This window comes from Pogona vitticeps, chromosome 5, assembly GCF_051106095.1.
Source record: "Pogona vitticeps strain Pit_001003342236 chromosome 5, PviZW2.1, whole genome shotgun sequence".
Lineage (NCBI taxonomy): Eukaryota > Metazoa > Chordata > Lepidosauria > Squamata > Agamidae > Pogona > Pogona vitticeps.
In genome coordinates, this window is record NC_135787.1 from 56571738 (window position 1) to 56593234 (window position 21497).

Consider the following 21497-nt stretch of genomic DNA (forward strand, 5'->3'; position numbering starts at 1 on the left):
TTTTGCCTTGACTAATTTCAACTACCTGGCCAGCTCTCTTATTCCCAATTCGGCTACTCGGTGCCACTGCTGGCTTTCTGTTCCAGATGACTGGAATTTTGCAGTTCTTTGCCCGTCTCTGCTCACTGGCTAACTGCTAAAACTGTATTTATCCTGGCTTCAGCCTTCTATATACTGTTCATCCAGATTATTATTAATCAATCTCAAAGCTTATCTGAAATTCCAAAGTGACAACATGTTGAGAACCCAATAATGAGTTGGATGTGTCTGTTTTTGTATACATTGTCTCAAACCTGCCTTTCTAAAACTATTCTTATTGGCATATAGTTGCAATTTGACAGCCACTCAATATATCCAAGTGTTCAGTAAATAACACACTTCTTTATTCTGTTTGGTTAACCCACTCATAATACATGTAAACTTCATATAAACATTCAAGTAGTTATCTTCCCTACAGAACTGTTTCTTCATACGAACCCTTTAGCCTTCTAGATATTTTAGACATCATCCACAGTCTTTTACCATTGAACTTGGTGAGTGGGACTTAATAGTTTGTAGGGCAAAAGTCTGCTTGGCCAAGGGTTTCTTACCCTTGCTATAGTTTAATACAGTGGGGTCTCGACTTACGAACGACCCGACTTGCGAACAATTCGAGTTACGAACCTGCCCTATAGGGAAAGTAAGGACTCGACATGCGAACTTCCCTCGAGTTACGAACAGGGGAAAAGTCCCCCCTCCCTCCCCTTAGAGGCTTCTGGAGGGGGGAAAAGGGTCAGAAACTTAAAAATAAATACTGTACTGTTAAATAAAGTCACTTACCAGGCCTTGGTAGCCCCCAAACCACAGGAAAAAGAGCAGGAAAGAGCTAAAAGCCGACACCCAGAAAGAGCCTGGCAGCCATTTTGTGGTTTTCCCAGCTCCTCTCCCCGCCTAACAGCTGATCGGCTGGCTCTGAGCAGGCTTCCGGAGGCTTGCTCAGCACCTAAAAAGCCTGCCTGAGTGCCTTTGTGCTGAAAAAATCAGCACAACATGCTTTAAAACATTGTTTAAAATTGGCTTCGTTTTTAAAAAAAAGAGTTCTAAAGTGCTGCCTTTAGTGTTCCCTGCCTTCCCTGAACCTAAGGGGGAAAAAGAAAGAAAATATCCCCCTCTAGTGGCAGAAGGCAGAATAGCAGCTTCCCATTAGTTTCTATGGACAGAAAAGAGCAGATATGGATTAAATGGTTTTCAGTGCATTCCTATTGGAAATGCAGATTCGACTTAAGAACTTTTCGACTTGAGAACCACCTTCCAATACGGATTAAGTTCTTAAATCGAGACCCCACTGTAGAGTCATACTAGAGCTAATGATGTCTGTTGGGAGCAATAAGTTTCATAGCAACCATATCCCAGTTTCTTGGATTTTACTTGTTAGACTATGCAGTTTGATTTTGCATATGTTTTAATGGCAACGCAGGACAGGACAGGACATTCACAGCCAGGACTTTAATGAGATAGTAAGGCTAAGTATTTGCAAAGAGTGTTCCTTTTTCATTAACGGGAACTTTTGACATTTAGTATTACAATGCCTATGCTTGACTGGATTATTACCCTCTGGGTACATGTTCAATGTCCATGAAGATCTGTTTTTAAAAGTGATCTTCAGTATAAATACAGTATTAGGATAAGTTTGTTCTGCTTTTCTAACTCTTGTCTGCATTTGAATTATACATTTTTACTTTTCAAGGTACTAAGAGTCAGAAACATGTTCTGAGACCAGAATCTCTTGAGGGAACAGATGAAGAAGATCCAGTTACTGCTCTTGAATGGGACCCTCTGTCAACAGACTACCTTCTTGCTGCAAATTTGCATAATGGAATCCGACTGGTTGATTCAGACTCTCTGTGCTGTATTACTGCATTTAATTTCCCTAGTTCCGCAGCATCTGTGCAGTGCTTAGCTTGGGTTCCTAGTGCTCCTGGAATGTTTATCACTGGAGGTAATTTAAAAAATAAATAATATTTAATTTCATAAAGTTCAGAGCCATGAATTACAGCCTGCTTTGTGGTAACAAAATATGAATTGCATGATATGTTAGCTAAAAGGTAAGGATATACACAGTCTTTTAAGAGGGGAAAAGATGATTTGCTAGCACCATCATCCTGTCAAAACTGAATAGATTCTCTGTGTTTGAAGGTAGGAGGTGATAATTCTATGATTTCTGGGTCTTGCTAGGTTGAACTGGGGCAGATGGGTGTGGAAAAAGGTTGTCCTTATTATAGTATCTGTTGGCTAGTGTTCAGAATTCCAGAATAGCTTTTGTAATTCATCCTCATCTCCATTTGCAGAATAGTTTTGCAGGTGGTTTTTAAAAAGTATTGTTTTTTGTATTGAGAGAGATAGAGAAAAAGAGTGTACATGTACTTATACACTCTTTTTAGGAGTCTGATAAGTAAAGAAAGGATCAGACTGAGGGCGCACCCATGACGTGAGAGTATATACACCTGGTACATGTTCAGTTTGCTATTTGTGCTTACAGTGGTGCCTCGCTTGACGAGGATAATTTGTTCCGTTCAAACCGCTGTTAAGCAAAATCCTTGTCAAGCGAAATGAAAAAGCCCATTGAAATGCATTGAAAACTGGTTCAGTGCGTTCCAATGGGCAAAATAATTCAGCATCCAGCAAATATCCTCCATAGGGCAGCCATTTTCCGGTGCCTGTAATGTGAGGAATCCATCCTAAGGCACAGCGGGGAGCCATTTTGCACAGCAGGTGGCCATTTTGAAACCCGACGATCAGCTGTTTTTGATCTTCGTTAAGCGAAAAATCGGTTCCCAAAGCAGGGAACCGATCAACGTTAAGCGAAAAAAGCCCATTCAGTCATTCTTTAGCGATCGCAAAAAACTAATCGTTAAGCTATTTCCTCATCTAACGAGGTAATCGTCAAACGAGGCACCACTGTATAATGTGATTCATGAAACTAGTCTCATGCACTGTTTGAAAATGTCTGGCTTCATCTGTAACACTTCATGAAACTGGATGTGGACTCTTAAGACACAATCATTGGCCGATCCATCTGGCCATCATGGGATAGTGACACCATTGCCATTTCTGCTCCTCTCTGGAAATATTTTCCTTCAGATATGGTCTTTGTTAATTTCTTATGTTATCTGTAACAAAGTCTTTATATGTAACATAATCCAAAAAAGAAATACAATTTGTCTTTTAAAATACAGATTCTCAGGTTGGTGTGTTACGTGTTTGGAATGTGTCACGAACAACACCAATAGATAACTTCAAATTGAAGAAAACAGGTTTCCATGGTTTACATGTTCTCAGTTCTCCTCCACAGAAAAAATGTAAGTATGCATTTCTGGTTTATACCAAATCAATGAACAAACTACACATTTTTGAGTTTGTACTTCTATGTTTTTACCTGTTCAACATGATATGGGTTAATTAAATGTTAAATAGTCATCAAAAGGCAATGAATAGTGATCCAAGACAGATACCAATCTTGGATCACTGGGATTTATAATAGATTCTTCTTTTTTAATGTAAAATGGTTGTTAGAAGTTTACAAATAATTTTCTCAACTCATCACCATTTATCCCCTTCTCTTTCTCTGAAGTCCTGTAACATTTTCCCCCAAGTTTGGAATGTAGCAGAAACCCCTAGTAACTCCCACATCTGCTTGAAGGTTAAACTCATAAAGTTGGACCCTTGGTTGGTCAAAACCTCCTTGGGAAACCCCATCCTAGAGAATACCCCTAACAACTCCTTGGCTAGGACCTTGGCCGTGGTGGTACGCAGGGGTATCGCTTCCGGGTACCTGGTTGCATAGTTATCACCATTATATACAAGTGCCCCCCCAACTTCACCAATAGTCCCACAATATCTAAGCAATGCAATCAAAGGGTCGGTCCACTAGGGGCATAGGTATTAACTCTCCTCCAGGTTGAGGCTTTGCCTGAGTGATTTGACATGTAGGGTAGGACGGACAATAGTCCTCTACCTCCTTGGACATGTGTGGCCAGAAAAACCTTTGCTGCACTCTCACCAATGTTTTCTGTACTGCCAAGTATCCCGCTAGCAGCACATCATGGGATAGTTCAATCCTTTAAGTCTTTCAGGTAGTACCATCTGGGTTTCTTCCCCAAGGTCTGTTTTGCTTATGCGGTACAATACTCCATCCCTCATGTCAAAATTTATTCTCCCTCTTATGTAGTTCCTTCCAGAACTGCCTTTAGTCAGATCTCCCCCAGTCTCATGTCATCTTGTTGCCAGTTCCTCTGTTGATCTCTGGACATATTTAACATTTCTTCCTCTAACATACATTTTTTAGCTCCCCCATTGTGGACCTCGGCTATCATTTGTGTCAGTTCTTCTACTCCCAGTCAGTCTCTTCCTAATGGCACCTCTCTTCCTAACTGGGTACCACCCCAACTTCCATTTCTCTTATCTGGTCTCCTTTTTCAATTTGGGCTTGCGCCACTCCATAAGGTTTTACATCCCTGTGAACACATTTGATAAACATCTGTTCAGGTAGTCTGTCCCTGAGCAAGTCTCCTATAAGGGTCTTGCTACATCCAGTATCAATGAAAGCCCTTTTCCATACTCCATTCACCTTTGCTTTGACTACCCAGCCCGGATGATCACCTGTACCAACCTTGGCCATGAGGGCATATATGTTTGCCCACGTGCATTCCTCAGTTGGACAGTATTTTTTAATATGCCCAAACTGCCCGCAACTGTAACACGCCACCATACATTCCTTTGGTGTGGTCCATGTTGCCACTTGTCACGCTTGGGTAGGTTCTGCCATTATCGTGGGTCTTGGTATTTGGATACCCGTTTGGTTGACAAACTCTATTCTGTCTGGCCGTGTTTTTTTGTATGTTTGGATGTTCGGCCCTCTCAAATCCGCGTTCCCTGCTGCTTCGGCCATCTTGTCTTTGGGTTTTTCCACCTGCATCATTCCTCTGTTAAACCATGACTCTTCTGCTCCTAAATAGTCTTCCAACAAAGTTATAGTGACCTCTAGGTTGGCGGGTTTGTTCTTCATCACCCAGTTTCTGGGACCCGCTCCTAGTGTAGAGGTAAGTTGTTCCATAATCACAATTTCTAACACTTGGTCTGCCATCTTTCCCTTGGATTGCACCCATCTCATGGCATTGACCCTCATCTTTTGTGCCAGGGTTCTTGGATGGATTCCCAGGCGTAGTCATAGGTCTCTGAACCGTCTCCGATATGCTTCTTCGTTCAAGTTCAATGTGTTTAGGATGGCAGTTTTGACTTTTGTATAATTGCCTGCCTCTGTCAGGTCTAATGTGTCTACTATCTCTTGTGGTAGTCCTGTTAAATATGATATAAGGATCAGTAGCCAGTGTTCCGTTGGCCATTGTGCCGTTGTCGCTAATCATCCAAACATATTGAGGAATGCCACCGGGTCATCATGTGGTCCCATTTTTTGTAGTTTTATGGGTGGTTGGCTTACTATCAGCGTTTTCTGTTGTGTTGTCCCTGACGATAGCGGTGTAGTCAGGTATGTTTGTGCCAGTTTTTAATCAGTAATTGTTGGTCTGCTAGTTGTTTTATGATGGTTTCTTGTTCTCCTGTTACTTTGTGGAGCCAGTCTTCTGCTGGGCCTCCCAGTGTCGAAGGCCCCCCGTGTTGGGCACCAATATGTGAGGGTTTGACTTTTGGCTCCATATTTAGTTCAAAGAAATCAGTAGATTTTTGCTGCTTCAAAGCAGGTGAAAGATTTATTGGTGCATTTTAACAATAAACAAGTGTCTAGAACATGATTATGAGCTTTTTCTCCTTCTGCCAACGGGTCTGGAAGGGGTTTCCATTTGTCAAACAGGAACAGGTTTCCATAACTATTATTCCATGGTCCTGGTAGATCAGTGGGGACCCAGTCTTTTACGGTCTGCCTCGTTAGGCCTTCCAGCAAGGGCACGGTCTCCTCATCCAAGTTGTCATCCCACAGGATCCGTTTATTGGGGTCTCGGCTCTTCCAGGATCCTCCCTGTAACTCATTCTCTTCATCTCCCTTACTCTCCATTCCAATTGTTCTCCCCTTTCTCTCTCAACTTGTTTCTTTTCCTCTCTCAATCTCCTCCTCCATTCTCTTGCCTTGGCTTCTCCCCAATAAAAAGGTCTAGGTGGAATCTCTGCTCTTCTCCTTTAATCTGTTTCCTCTTTGGGCACTTTTAATCTCTTCCATAATCCAGTCCATGGATCTTGCATGCACACCCATTCCCAACTTTTCTTCTTTCCTCTCTACCTCCCCCGTTCCTGCTTCAAACTGCACCCTCTTTTTCCTCTCTCTTCCCGCCTTTTCTCCTTGAAACTCCCCCCCCCCATCATCACTTTCTGTATGTCTTCTGTCAGATCCTCTATGTCTCCTGCTGAGGTTTCACTGTAGGTTGTGGTGTGGGTTTGGGGTCCATTTTCTTAGTTTTGTTGTTGAGGAGGGATGGCTGTCCAGTGAGTGGGGTATCCCTCTCACCCTCTGTCTCACAAAGAGCCAGAGAGGAGGGGGTCTGGTGTGATGTATGGCCATTTGAAACACATCTTCCCAGCATAATTAAACCTTTCTATGTGAACCAATTGCCAAAGTGCTGTATAGAGAGAAGTTCTCATCTGGCTGGGACAAACCTGTGTGCTGTCATGCCCTTTGAAAAAGTTATTTTCATGCTAGAGTCCCAAAAGAATTGCCTCTCAGAAGTTGGTGTTTGCATTTCAAGAAAACCCTCTTCATCTGCTCCAAAGTGCTATACTCATTGGCAGATTATTTTCTGTACTATAATATTCTGTCAGTTAATTTGCTAATGTCTTAAAACTCACTAATGAGTCTTCTCCTCCTAATTATTCTCAGTGGCCAAATCTTGCATAATTTCCTCCTCTGCTTTGTCAACATTGTTTTAGAATCAATCTTTGTTTCCTAGGTCTTCATTACTAACCTTTTAAAATGTGCTTAACTATTTTTTCTTTGTTATTAGTATTATCTTCATTGCATTTATTCAAACTGTCAAGTGATGCACAACTATAGTATCCTATTAAATATTTCAGTGAATATTGCAGTAATGGATTTTATGTGATATACTGGAGAATTCTAAACAGAATGTGTATGAGCAAAAGGTGTGTTGTATGTCTTTTCAGTACACAATAAAACCTGTCTGTACTAGCAGTGCATTCCATAAGCTTTAATTCTCATGCAGATGTTTTTGGACTGTAACTACCATCGTTCTTGGTAGCATAGCCAGTGGTCAAAGTATACATTACAAATACTGTTGTACATACACTTATTGAGTTATTTTACATGTATTTCAAACTTGTGTATACCTCCTAGGCTGCCCACAGTAACTAAATATATCTCTAAACGGTTTTGTTGGCAATATTTGGAGAGTGCCCACAACATTCTCTTAAGTCCTATTGGTGTCCTTGACAAAAGCACGGCATCGTCCGCATACAACAATGTAGCAATATGTATACTTGCCAACTTAGGGGAATGATGCTCCGGTAGATTTAACTGAGTGGCTAAATCATTTATGTAAAGGTTGAATAACAGGGGGGGGCAGTATGCAACCCTGTTTTACACCTTTCTCGGTCTTGATAGAAGCTGTAAGATGGCCTTGTGCATTAGTTTTAACTCGTATTGTGGTATTTTTATATAGCGCTCTAATTAAAAATAAGAGGCGTTTGTCAATAGGAGAGTCTCTTAATTTGGCCCATAGGATATTCCTTGAGATTGAATCAAAGGCGGCTCTAAAGTCAATAAATGCTGCATAAAGGGTTACAAGCTTCTTAGAAGCATATTTTGAGATTAAGTGCTCCAGAATCACGAATTGATCCAGTGTTGAGTGACCCTCTCTAAATCCTGCTTGTTCTTCAGCCATATAGTTCTCTTGATCAATCCAATCTCGTAATTTCCACTGCAAGTGTCTGGCATACAATTTACTTAATATATTGAGTAAGCTAATAGGTCTATAGTTTGATGGAAGATCTTTATTGCCTTTCTTATATATAGGAACAATTATCGCCAGCCCCCAATCCTTGGGAATTCTCCCAGAGTTGTCAATTGCTGTAAATAAGGATGTTATAATTGGTACCCACCAATCAGTATTTTTCTTAATTAATTCTGTAGTGATTAAATCCGAACCCGGAGCTTTACCAGGTTTCAGGGTTTGAATGAGATTCCTCACTTCTGCCATATTCACTGGTGGCCATTGAGGGAGATTGTCCAGTTCATCAGTTTCATACTCTGCAGATTCAGTGCTGCTATACAGGGCTCTAAAATGTTGTTCCCAGGCTTCTGGTAGGATGTAATTATTCCTGGGCATGGGGGAGCTGGTTCTATTATCATTTCATCTTGTTCTATTATCAATCACTTCTAAGGAAATATATTAGGTAAAGATTTAGGATCAAAGTGCCAAGGCCTCTATACCAGTTTCTGTCACTGTATCTAATCAAGGCCCATTTAAAAACAGTTAACAAACAATGTGTGTTTTTTTAAGTGATGTAAAACTGTTTAAAATTCATGAGCACCTATTTTTATACAGTATAGTATTTTTATAACAGGTATAAATGTTATATTCAGCTGCACTGTAAGTAAAATATGATCACTGCTGGTTACAAGTGTTCAGTAACACTGCTTTTGTTAACAATGAAACATTTAAAAGGAATGCAAATATATTTTATCTCTTAATTCAGCATTTTCTTCACAATCTCCCTCCAAAAATCATCACATGTCATCCACAAGTGAGGCTGTACCTCCTCCAACTCTTACCCCAAACAAAGCATTTTCTCTTCCCCCTGGACATGCTGTCTGCTGTTTCATGGATGGAGGAGTGGGACTTTATGACATGGGAGCCAAAAAGTGGAATTTTCTTCGAGATCTGGTATGTTTGTTCATTTTTCTAAGCTTTCAACTGCTCAGATATGTAAAATATTCATGAAATAATGATGCAACTAGAGTAGCTCATTGAATCAGTGGAATCAGCTCTGCCACAAGTTCCACTGATTCAGTTGGCTTACTTGTGATTTATATTAGAATTTCATTTCAAAATTTATGTTAATTATTTGTTTTTTAACTTATAGTTGAGTTTTGTTTCAATTCATTTTATTTTTATAAGTTGACATTTTATTATGTGTAATTCAGAGCTTGTGTGTTTCCCCAGAAGTCAATTTAATTGGTAAAGGGCAATCTCAACATTTTGTAGTAAATAAATATTTGCTTTATTATTTGTGCATTTAGCCTTTGAGGAGAGAAAAATACAGCAGGGATGTGGAGAAAGAGTTTTTCTACCAACTACCAGAGAAGGTATAAAAGAAATGTTATATGGGCCTTATCTTTGTTCCAGGGTCATGTTGAAACCATCTTTGACTGTAAATTCAAACCTGACAACTCTGACCTTTTAGCTACAGCTTCGTTTGATGGAACAATAAAAGTGTGGGATATAAATACTTTAACAGCTGTCTATACTTCTCCTGGTAATGAGGGGGTAATATATTCCCTTTCATGGGCTCCAGGTGAGAATATTATACCTTAATTTTTGCATAATATAGGAAATGAAATTCTTCTAAATTAGTAGTTAAGATTTTCCAGAGAAGTGACCTTTTGCAGCAGAAACAGCAAGAATAAAGACTTATGTGGTAGTTTTAGACAAGTGCTAGTGTTAATTATCTTACCTATATCAAGTTGTTGTGATGTTGTTAATACATGCTTAGTGAATAGTCAATAAAAGATATGAATATACTTCTAAGATTTAATGTAGTTGCTATATAGACAGTAGTTCTATGTCTCATTACCTTCCAGTCTTAAAATGTCTGCTCCTTACAACTGTATGCCTGCCAACTCTGGTTAACATTTGGTGATAGGTTTACTCCTATGCTTTGCCCAGTTTATGGCTTTGCCCAGTTAAACCCATTTCTGGGCATTTTTTTCACCTACCTGAGTGCTGCTATCTAGAATATTAACTTAAGTTGTATATATCACTGTGTATGCTTGTTTTGCCCAATGCAGTGCCTATACAGTATGTGTTCTGGTGTTTTCAGATTCCTTAATTAGGCCAGCTTGTGAGAATCAACAGAGTACCAACATGTCATAACAAACAAAAGGCTTACCTTATTCTACATTTGAGGGGGGGGGAACCAAGGCATTCTCTGTAAAAGGGAAAGGAATGATGAAGTTTGCATAATAATTAATAAAAGAATGGAAGAGAACAGAGAAATTTGTAGAAATCAAGTGAATTTAACAATATTTGTGAAATTCATTGCACTGAATTGTGCCTTTGGTAAGGGGAAGATTTACTTAACTTCCATGATATACTGTAGACATACAGTACCTGAAGCTTTTGGGAATCCATTTCCAAAAAAACATGAAAAGTTTATTTCAGGATTGGAATGCTTATTAAGGCTCACTGTTCAGTTTAAAAAGCAAAAGCAAAAAGCAAAGTGTCCTGCTTATATACCGCCCCATAGTGCTTCAAGCACTCTCTGGGCGGTTTACAAGTTAATTATGCAGGTGACACATTGCCTCCCCAACAAGCTGGGAGCTCATTTTACTGACCTTGGAAGGATAGAAGGCTGAGTCAACCTTGAGCCGGCTACCAGGGATTGAACCCCAGGTTGTGAGCACAGTTTTGGCTGCAGTACAGCGATTTAACCACTGCGCCACGAGGCTCATAATTAAGAAACACTGACTTCAAAGAGACTTATTCTATACCTTTTGGGTTGAAAAAAAAGGATAAATATACATATAATTAACTCTTTTCTAAAGGAGACTTAAACTGCATAGCTGGGGCAACATCTAAAAATGGTGCTTTCATTTGGGATGTGCCACGGGGCAAAATGATAACCCGTTTCACTGAGGTAAGATGAGTTTATTTTGCTTTTCATATTGTTATAAATAAGCTACAGTTCCCACTAAAGTCTATTTGAGAAAATATTTAGTTTGTGCACTAGTCCTATTTTACAAAAGTTTATCAACTGTAAAACTAGGACACATTTTGTGAAAGTTTTAAAGAATGGTCACTAGTGCTTTTATGTTAAGCAGTCTTGAAGATACAGATGACTTGTTTATTAGGCAGGTGAGCAACTGCAGGCCAAGGATTGGTGAATTCCACTGTTTCCACACCCACCCAACCAAGAGTCCCCAAACTTTCTCCTTTTCTAATCGTCTTAATTCCCAACAGCAATGCTTGCCTCCCTTCCATCTCTGTCTGCCTTGTACCACTGTGTAAATCATAAAGGTGGCTTAGCTCCCAACTTCTAGCTGCCTGACATTAGGGACTAAGTTACCTCTGTGTAAAGTCACACCAACAGCTGGCATTGTGTCACACATAGATTAGGTAAGCAAGTGGTTAGAAAACAGTTACCTTACTATGAGAAAGGGAAGTGAGGTAGGTGAGGTCTGGAGGAGAGGGAAGGAAAGGCAGATGATCAGCTCCTGGGGAAGGAAAAGAGGAGGCAAGGTGAGCTGACCGTGATGATGGGGATAGCAGTGGTGATTCTTTTACTGTACTAGCCCAGGCAATTGATAACTGTGAAAGGCAACCAAAGGTTCACCTACAGGAATTTTTTCCCATACATAGCCTCTTGAGAGAACTTTTCAGCCCCCTAAAAATACTGACTTCGAGCTGGCAGCATTAGTAAAAATTGATGCTGTCTTCTATGATACAGAGATGGACAAGATACTAGAAGTTGCTGATAGTATATACTAAAAGTTTTCTAATTCAAAATAAAATAATTTTAAAATGCAGCATCAATTTTGTGTGTTTAAAAGCTGCATGCTAACATTTTATAAATCAAAGGTATTAATGAAAAGGGGTTGAAAACCCTGTATTTGTAGCTACTCAGGATCCATGAAATCTGATCCTAATGAAGTCAATAGTTTTCATTACTGTAATATTGTTTAATTACAAATAGATCACTCTGACCCAAATATTAACTACTGTATTCATCTTTACCTGGCTATCATTCTTCCTTCTTTTCCTCATTTCTCTGCTAAAATTACTAGTCATGCTACTTAAGCCAGCCAGGGAATACTAGAATTCATTTGTGTGTTCTGGTTTCTTTATTAATGTCTTAACTTTGGTCTATATATTTTATTTCAAATATGTTACATTCTACGATTACAAAATACCATGTGAGAAAGATATGAATGCATTCTTGACTCAGTGGATGGTAAAACTACTGTGAATCATGTTAGTGAAAAGGTGGCAAATCAGACATGTTTATAAATAAGAGAAAAAGGGGTGAATTATTTCTTATTGATAGGAGTTTTACATTTTTTGAAGCATGGAAAAAATGGAATCTTCTGCATTGCATGGAGTCATAAAGATTCAAAAAGGATAGCAACTTGCAGCAGTGATGGATTTTGGTGAGTGTCAATTGGAAGCAACTTAACTGTCCTAAACATATTGATAAAATGCTGGCCAAAATCATGTTGCTTATTGTCATAAATTGCACTAACATAGGCCCATTGAATCAGTAGGAATTTGGTGAGTGAACTCCTCCATATGTTTCACTGATTAAATGGACCTACCTTACGTGTGCCTTACTTTAGTATAGTAAATTGCAGTTAGATTAGACTCATTTGAATCAATGGATCATACAAAATATTTGACTGACTAAATCCTCGCTGATTCAGTGGATCTATCCTAGTGCAATTTACTATGCTAAGCACCAGAATTTTGGCCATTATTTTATTCCATCTCCTGGTAAAATGTGAATTGATAAAATATATTGACAAGAAACTGCATATTCCCAGATGTGTAAATCTGTCACTTGACATGCAATTTCTGAACAAATATACTGATCACTGGTAGAGGACCTTTCTCTGAATTGCAATTCTGTGAATGAAGCTGCTAAGTGCTTGATGTTTCTCTTATGATGGAGATGTGCCTTTTATACAATTCTTGGAAGGCTCATTAAAAAGTGTAGCACTGTGTGGGAAAGAAACATGAATCTGTTATATTTTTTCTGTCAAACAGAAATTTTTAATTCATTTGGGTTTTTTGAGTATTTATTCAGACAAATGGCAGAGTTGTAGTCAGTAAACTCTTCTGTACCACTTCTAGTCTCATTGTCTTAAGTAGTGTAGCATATAGAATATTGGGTGGCCAGTACACATTATTATTAAAACTTTACTAAACATCTACTGAATTTATTTACTGAACTCAGTCCAGTGAAAATTAAGGATGCTCCATCTAATTTAGTTACATTGTAACAGATTGTGTACATGTGATATTATATTGCTACCTTATGCCACTTTTCATTTTATTTTTGTATCATAGTCACATCTGGATATATCTGCTGGTCAGTGACCGTAATAAAGCTCATTCATTCAGAGTTGCAGTCAGATATTTTTCCATATGGAAATTTTAATTCATTATTCTTCACTGATGAAGAGCCAATATACATTTTTTAAAAATAGGATGAATGTAAAGAATTATTGGAGATTATTTTGATCTAGTTCTCTCCCCCCCGCCCCCGTGGTTCATAAAGGGACTCCTTTTGTTCATTTTTCAAAGAGCCATTATAATTAAATGAACAGCATTACTTAAATTCTAATATAGAAGACATGCACATCTCTAATTTTTTTGTTCATCTTACAATTCATTCAGTATTATTCGAACCATTGATGGCAAAGTTCTACACAAGTACAATCACCCAGCTGCAGTTTTTGGCTGTGATTGGAGTCAAAACAACAAGTGAGTAATTATTCTGTAAATTTCCTCATATATTTCATCTCTTAGTTCCAAATAATGCTAGACAATAAAATAAATTTGATTTTAAACAAATATAGCTGATGTAATATAATTGTTGGTATAATATATCTTGGTAACTTCATGAGATAATATAAACAATAAGTATTCCACACTGAGCCTGACTGGAGATGACACTTTTATGCCCTTTTGTAGAACAGTACTGAATTCCAGTTATGTGTGAATTCTAAATATGTTTAATCCCACAGCTGAGACTGTAGGAAAAGTAATTTGATGAATGGCATGACTCACATTTACATAAAAATAATTTTTGAGTTAACCAGTGATTAAACCAGGTTCAGTTGTGGGTGGTATTCTTGAAAAATTGACTAAACTGTGGAATGCTGTTATTACCTGATAATTTGAATTAGGAATGCAAGAAAACAACTGATGCCAAATGTGGATAAATCTTACTCTGATGTGGTTTTTAAAATACTTTTCAAAAATCTGTCCTTGGAATACATGAATATTTTGTAAATACTATATGCTTTGGAGAGCTGCACTGGTGAGGAAAAAGATTATCCTGCAACATTAGAATTCTTCAGTGTTCCCCTCAGTAGAATTTTGGGTAACATACACTGGAATGCTGCATGAAGAAGGTGATAGAGAGATAATAACATGGTAATAATACAGATGGAACTACTCCATAAGACGCACCTTTCCATAAGACGCACCGATTTTTTAGGAGAAGAAAATAGGAAAATATAATCTGTTTTCTTCACTCCATAAGATGCACAGACTTTCCACCCCCCTGTTTTGTGGGAAAAAAGTGAGTCTTATGGTGCAAAAAATACAGTAACTTGTGAATACTAACACCAGATGAGTCATACAAGGCAAATTTTCAGTGAAGTATACTTGTTGATTGTACCATTTTTAAACAGTAATGCTCTGGTGATTCTTTTTCCAGAGATATGATAGCTACTGGATGTGAAGATAAAAATGTCCGTGTCTATTACCTAGCAACTAGCTCGGATCAGCCACTGAAAGTATTCAGTGGACATACTGCAAAAGTGTTTAATGTACGATGGTCGCCTCTGAGAGAAGGAATCCTCTGCAGTGGTTCTGATGATGGGTAAGCACATTTGGGTTGGAATTTTGGTGGTGATATGAGCAGTGTAACAGTCATTTATGTCCATAACTAAATAGGATAGTTGGCTTCGATTTAGCAGAAGATATATAGGCTACCAAGGAAGCCATCAGAGTGATGCCAAATGTTAAAAGCTGCAGTATGCATTACTTTTTTCTCCTTACTATAAGATTTGTGGAAAGGCAAGGAATGTGCTTAAGTATATGGAGAGTAGGGAAAGTGGCATACTCCTGTGGGCATGAAGTATCTGTGCTCAGATAGGGGGAAAAATCAGGAAAATTAAAGTAGCTCATTTTAACAACATGCATCTTAAGTGTGACTGAGGTGTTTTTAAATATACTTTTGAAAATATATAGGATGTTCATCTGCATTAATGATACTAAACTTTGATGTATATAACTCTTGGCATAAGATTTCTGTTTCATAGTTCATCAGCTAGATTAGGTCTCACATCTAGTATGATCATTTATGCCTGTTCCATTGGAGTGCAGGAGATACAACTACATTTCTGCACGTGTACATACTAGTAAATTTGTCATTTTTAAATTTGTGCAGCTTACTTCCAAGTAGTTATGCACATGATTGTTCTACAAAAATACTAATATCATGGTCAAAAAAAGCAGAGGAGAATGTGATGGGAGAAGGTGAAGAAGGACAGACTGTAAAGTAGTCTTCATATTCATTTGCATAGTGCTGAAGCATGCACATCACAGCTATTAACATTTCTACATTTTGAAATAAGTCAGAAATTTGTATAATTCTGTGAGTTCCTGCAGTGGTGAAGAGTGACTACATTGGAGCAGATGGTCCCAGTTTTTCACACAGTCATTTGTGTATTAGGTTTACAGTAAAGGAAAGTGTGTGCAACCAAGCATTATGATGTGAAGAGTTCTTGTCAGTAGTCAAATATTGCAGTTCAGATAATTCACTTCTTATTTACAGCACTGTTCGGATATGGGACTATACACAGGATGCTTGTATAAATGTTCTTAATGGACATAAAGCACCAGTACGGGGATTGTTGTGGAATACTGAAATACCTTACTTACTGATTTCGGGAAGCTGGGATTATACAATCAAGGTGTGGGATACAAGAGATGGAACTTGTCTGGATACAGTATATGATCATGGTGCAGATGTCTATGGTAATATATTTAAAAGTTTCATTATATTTTAAGTAGATTTTATGTACTGTACCTAAAATTTGTAATTGAAAAAATTAAAAACAAAATGATTAAAATATCTTTTTTCTAGGATTGACCTGTCATCCTAGTCATCCCTTTACTATGGCCTCTTGTTCTAGAGATTCCACTGTGAGACTTTGGTCTTTAACCCCTCTAATAAATCCTCTTCAAATAAATATCCTGGCAGACAGACCATGGGATGAGATTATAGGAAACACTGGTGAGTAAATATGCATATATGAGAGTTGATGTTAAAGATACACCAAACTGTCCCTTTATTTATTTCTGCCTTTGCCCCCCAATACTCTATTATATGTATGGAAAGTTTATGAAATGTCTGATATCCTTGTTTTTCCACAAATCTTTTTACACACCCCCTAAGCACTTTACAAATATGTGCCATAAAATAGCACATTGATGCATGCATATTGATAGTTCTGTGTGCAAACACCCTGTACTGCTGGAATGCATTATGGTTTCCATGCTATTTTACTGCTATGCTTTGATATACAATTTCTTACACAATTTGAGAAGATGAATCAGTAATCACATGTTCATAGGCTATCCTAAATAGTGCCAGCCATCAGATCAAAAAGTACTGCAGTGGTTCATTTCTGCTAATGCATGTTAATCTTCACAGGCCTAGTTGTGCAATTTATGTGACTAGTGTTACATTGGAATGTGTACTCCATCAGTAATAATGCAGTATTGATAGACATTGACACTCAGCTGCACATTCTCTTGTGTGTTTTTCTGCTTTGAACCTGATTCGTAGAGTTTGTGCTCACTCTTTGGACTCACTTTGCAATGGAAAATCAGTCTGATAGAATTAAATTGCAGGAAATATTGGGGTAATTGTCCAAACCAGCAGAACAGTATCTGGGGGGGAAACAAAACTTACTGGAGAATGTATAGCTGCAGATAAAATGGCTAGCAAAGCCCCAAAACTAGCACATTCTTCCCTAGTGTGGTGCCCTCCAGATTTGAAGTAATGGGTCCTGTCATCCCTATGTTTGCTATGGTTGGTGAAGGTGATGGGAATTGTAGTCCAAAACATCTTCAGGGTGCCATACAAAGGAGAGAGGAGCTAGAACAGTGGTTCCCAGCCTTGGGTCCCCAGATGTTCTTGGACTGCAACTTCCAGAAGCCTTCACCACCAGCTGTCCTGGCAAGCGCTTCTGGGAGTTGCAATCCAAGAACGTCTAGGAGCCCAAGGTTGGGAAGAGGATCTATGGTGTATACAGGTCCTGCCGTGCAGTATGTTAGGCTATGGCATGTAGCGGTTTTGTTCTTATTTTTTGTTTTAAAGTGATACAACTCTTGATTTTTAATAGATCGTGCCACTGAGGTTGGTGCTCCTCCCTTGCTTTGTGGCAAAGTATCCAGAGATATTAAACAGGAAGTAGACAAGCTGAGTGGCAATCCTCGAGGGAGAAAACTGAGGTGGTTCTCAGAATGTTTATCAGTAAGTAGAGTACAAATAAATAATATGTGTATGTGATGTAGGCATACAGAGTAGGGATTTCAGTAAGTTAGGTCTAGATTAACATAGGTTTCATTAAAATCAATGGGATAAGTTAGTTGTGCCTGTAGATTTCAGCTGCTGCAAACTAGTTCGGATCTGACCCCATTTTAAAAAAACTATTTTTTATGTAAGACAGAATCTTAATGAGGCAGAGAAACTGTAGTGTTTTTTAAAAAATCATTTTACAGTCCAGTATATTGCCCAAAATTGCAACACTAATGGTGGAACTTCTGGATGGAAATTGCTTCAAATTACAAAATCACTTTAGACATTATCACTTACGTGCTGAGCTGTGCAAGCAATAAAGTCTATGGTCTTTTCTTAGTTTGAGGCAATTGAAACTGCTAGTGTTAACACAGACATAGCTCTGCAAGAGGGGTTTTGGCATTTATTTATTATCATTTAAAATATTTTATTTTTAAGTCTGTATTCCTCTAAATCAGAGCTTAAAGAATTAACAAGATTTAATGTAATGGCATGCAGAATCCATCGCCTGTAAGGGAGAAAGAGTAAGATGATATTCTAAAAGCATAACTCTCCCATAGCTTAGTTGCAGATAATTTCAGTATTCATTGCTACTTTTAAAAAGAGATTGTATACAGTTTCAAGACACCAAAGTAGTTAGTTATTGTAGTTTTTAAAAGACAACTCTTTCCCCCTTTCTCAAAAGCACCCCAAATGTTACTTTTTATTTAAAAAATAAATATCTGAATGCTACAAGCCAGTGCTGTGTGCCAAAAAGCACACTCTCTTTCCATCCATCCCAATTGTTGCCTCATCACCCACAACAGAACTTGAGGCAGCAGCAAAACCGCCTGAACTATATGAGGATGCTGTTTTACCATTAGGTGAGGCTACAGATCTAAAATTATGCAAGGAACTGAAAGTTACAACACCAAAGGAACAGTGTTATCCCTTGTTACACTATCATGATAATGTAACTCATAATGTTACACCATAGTCATTTGAATTAATTGGATTGGAATTGGAGAAGGAATTGCAAGTAATTAATTACTTCCAAATTCTGAGCTCCATTTCAGCATGATAGCCAGCTTATGAAAAATAACTTTTCTCTAACAGTTTGGGAACTAGTAAGCTAAATATAATTCAATAGAAATCACAGAAGAGCTATATTCAGCGACAGATATACTGTACATGAATAAACAATACTAGGCAAATACTGTTTCTGAAAAGTTTTTTTTAACCCTGTTTTCAAGGATATGGCTTCTCTCTCTTGTGTCATATTTTTTCCCCTCTTTCAATGCCTTTACATAGATTATCATAATTTTAATTGTTTTTGGTATATATAGACTACATTTATATCCATGGGGGAAAATGTTTACCATTATTAGCTTATTATTATTCTACTTGACAAAGTCTGAATTCTTACTTTACACAGTAAATATATTTTGCTATGAGTACACCGTTATTGATAATTTTAATGAAGACATGTATCTATTTAAACACTTGACAAATATATAAAGAGAAAACATGATTTGCCTTACCTTTCTCATCCTTTTCTATTCCATATTTATAGACAACTGTATATTGCAGTTTGTGCCATCAAACCATGATATACTGCAGCAAACGTGAATTTCAGCTGTAGACATTTTTAAGTTAACATTACGATTCTTAAATATCTGCCTGATGGTATCTCTCATGCTACTTTATAAACTCTCCAAAAACCCTATTTTGGTACAACCTACCAATACTCATATTTCATTGTTAAACAGTTTGAAGTTACAGTAAACATACATACTTTCCTCTCTATCTATCCCAGTCCACCCCCCTCATGCCATTGTTTTCTCTCCTGTATTGGATTTTACATTGCAAACCCCTTAGGGCCAGGACATTTCCCACTAGGCCCAAATCAATACACATGGATGGTTTAGATAAATCACATTATTTACCCATGCACATTTCTGTAGGAGGATGCAAGAACTGTCCCAAATGTTTTGTTTTTTAAATTGGATTCAATCTTGGCTTATTTACTGTTGAACTGTCCTGTTTTTACTTTTGCTTTGAATGAGGGTAATCTAATTTTCATTGTAGATTTAATTTAATCATTGCATTCTTATTATTGCAGCCCCCAGGAGGCAGTAAAAACCTATGGGATCTTGTTGCTGTAATAAAAGGCCAGGACGATAGCTTGCTTCCACAGAATTACTGCAAAGGGATTATGCACATGAAACATCTGGTTAGATTTAGAATGGTAAGCTTAAGGGCTCATTTACATTAAAGCAGTAGTTTGGAATAGGTGTAAAGGGGATGCAAGTTAGATCAGTTCTGAGTAGAGGTGGGGGTAATTGTATATGAATATCCTCCCACAAGTGCAGATAATGAGAGTCCAGCCCCCTGGGGCCAGACCGACCACTCACGATTCTGCCACAAGCTCCACGGTGCCTTCCTATCGCTCCATTGCTTGTGATTGATTAGCTGCTATGTGACCTAGCAGAGAGGCTCATCATCCCGCCTTCTGCCAGGAGTGGCTAATCCATCACGAGCAACGGAGTGATACGAAGGCACCGTGGAGCTCATAGCAGTGGCGGAATTATGAGTGGTCGGTCTGGCCCCAGGGGGCCGGACCCTCATTATCTGCACCTGTGGGAGGGATATTCGTATACGAATACCCCTCTCTCTAGTTCTGAGTCATGTGGTGTTTGAATTGCAGTTTGCATTCCCTTGGAATAAACATATCTGGTGCTGCTGAAGCAAGGCTGTTGCCAGATGCATGCACTCTCTCTCCAACCCAAGACTGGAATTCAGAGAGGTGGGCAGCTGGGCGTGCTTGTGTGTGCGCCTGGAGGAAGGAGGAGCAATAGGAAAGAGATGAGCAGTGCTAGAAAAACTTTTGCATGCACAGCAGTGCCTTGTGAGCACTGATGCACACAGGAGAGCCCGGCAGTGATGAGCAACTGACACACAATGCAAACGCACAAACAAAACACGTGCACACTCCCCAACCTGGGACTGGAAGAAGATTCGGGCTAGTGAGCAAGCGGCAGGGGGCTCCTGCAAGCTGCTTGGTGGCTGGGCTTCTCCCCCCTCCCCCACTTTTAACACAACAACAGCAGGGGTAAGTGGCTGTGAGAGTCAGCCAGTGAGAGGGCTACTTCAGAATTAACACGGACATGGGATCAATGTAAATGAATTGATTCATCATCCACTTTAAAATAAATGGCCCTCTGGCAGAGGAGTAAAAAACACTCTCCGAAAAAACATGATTCTTTATCAAAATTAATCCTCACTTACATGTATGTCATGTATTCATCCATTTTTACACCAACTCAAAACAGACAAACCCCAATTTAAAGTGTTGTGTTTGCTTGTTTTAGCAATGTAACCGCCTTCTAAGTGTGCATATTGTCTCTCTCCTGTCACATCAGAGCTCTTGGTTCCAAATAAAATGAAATATTCTGCAGCAAATTGGTGCCAGTGAAGACATACTAGCAACAGTTCACCACAGTCACTTAGTGCAGGTTGCTGTACAGTGGTTTGTGGAAGGAATGGAATTCTGGCCATCTGCTTCCTCAGACAAGGCTGCAGTTACAAAAAGGAAAGCTGTGCTTTGGCAAGAAACCAAGCATTGGTTACAATTTAACAAAGAAGATGTGAGAAGGATGCTCTTGGGTGCAAGTGTTGCCCATCTATATCTATTGTGAGGCACTTAATTAGAGTTCTTCCATTTTTGTTTCCTTGACACTGGAATTACTTAAAATGGTTAATTTCAGACTTGGTTCCTCATTTAGTCTATAGTTAGTTTATACTTCTCAGAAGAATAAGTACAGCAGTTATAAATTGTATATGATCCCTCAGCTGTACCAGATGGGTTATTCCAAATGGGAGCTATCATTTCAGAGTATTGCAATTCCTGATTGTTACATCTGTTCCACTCATTTTGGATGTGTAGGACTATTAAAGCAAAGTTTATTTTTCCAGTACCCTGG

General features: G+C 38.6%; 1 protein-coding gene across 4 annotated transcripts in view; it reads left to right on the top strand.

The window, feature by feature from the left end:
* Positions 1 to 21497, top strand: part of WDR17 (WD repeat domain 17) — an 88360-nt gene that overhangs the window by 30072 nt on the left and 36791 nt on the right. For all 4 annotated transcript variants that reach the window (XR_013545481.1, XM_020803241.3, XM_073001436.2 and 1 more), the window contains exons 5-16: positions 1727 to 1978; positions 3216 to 3338; positions 8698 to 8885; positions 9348 to 9516; positions 10766 to 10857; positions 12285 to 12367; positions 13614 to 13700; positions 14662 to 14826; positions 15784 to 15986; positions 16096 to 16245; positions 17360 to 17490; positions 19637 to 19762. Coding sequence is in view for 3 of the 4 variants with exons in the window: in XM_020803241.3 (XP_020658900.3) it covers positions 1727 to 1978; positions 3216 to 3338; positions 8698 to 8885; positions 9348 to 9516; positions 10766 to 10857; positions 12285 to 12367; positions 13614 to 13700; positions 14662 to 14826; positions 15784 to 15986; positions 16096 to 16245; positions 17360 to 17490; positions 19637 to 19762 (1769 nt within the window). In the remaining variant the exon portion in view is untranslated. The remainder of the gene's footprint in view (positions 1 to 1726; positions 1979 to 3215; positions 3339 to 8697; positions 8886 to 9347; positions 9517 to 10765; positions 10858 to 12284; positions 12368 to 13613; positions 13701 to 14661; positions 14827 to 15783; positions 15987 to 16095; positions 16246 to 17359; positions 17491 to 19636; positions 19763 to 21497) is intronic.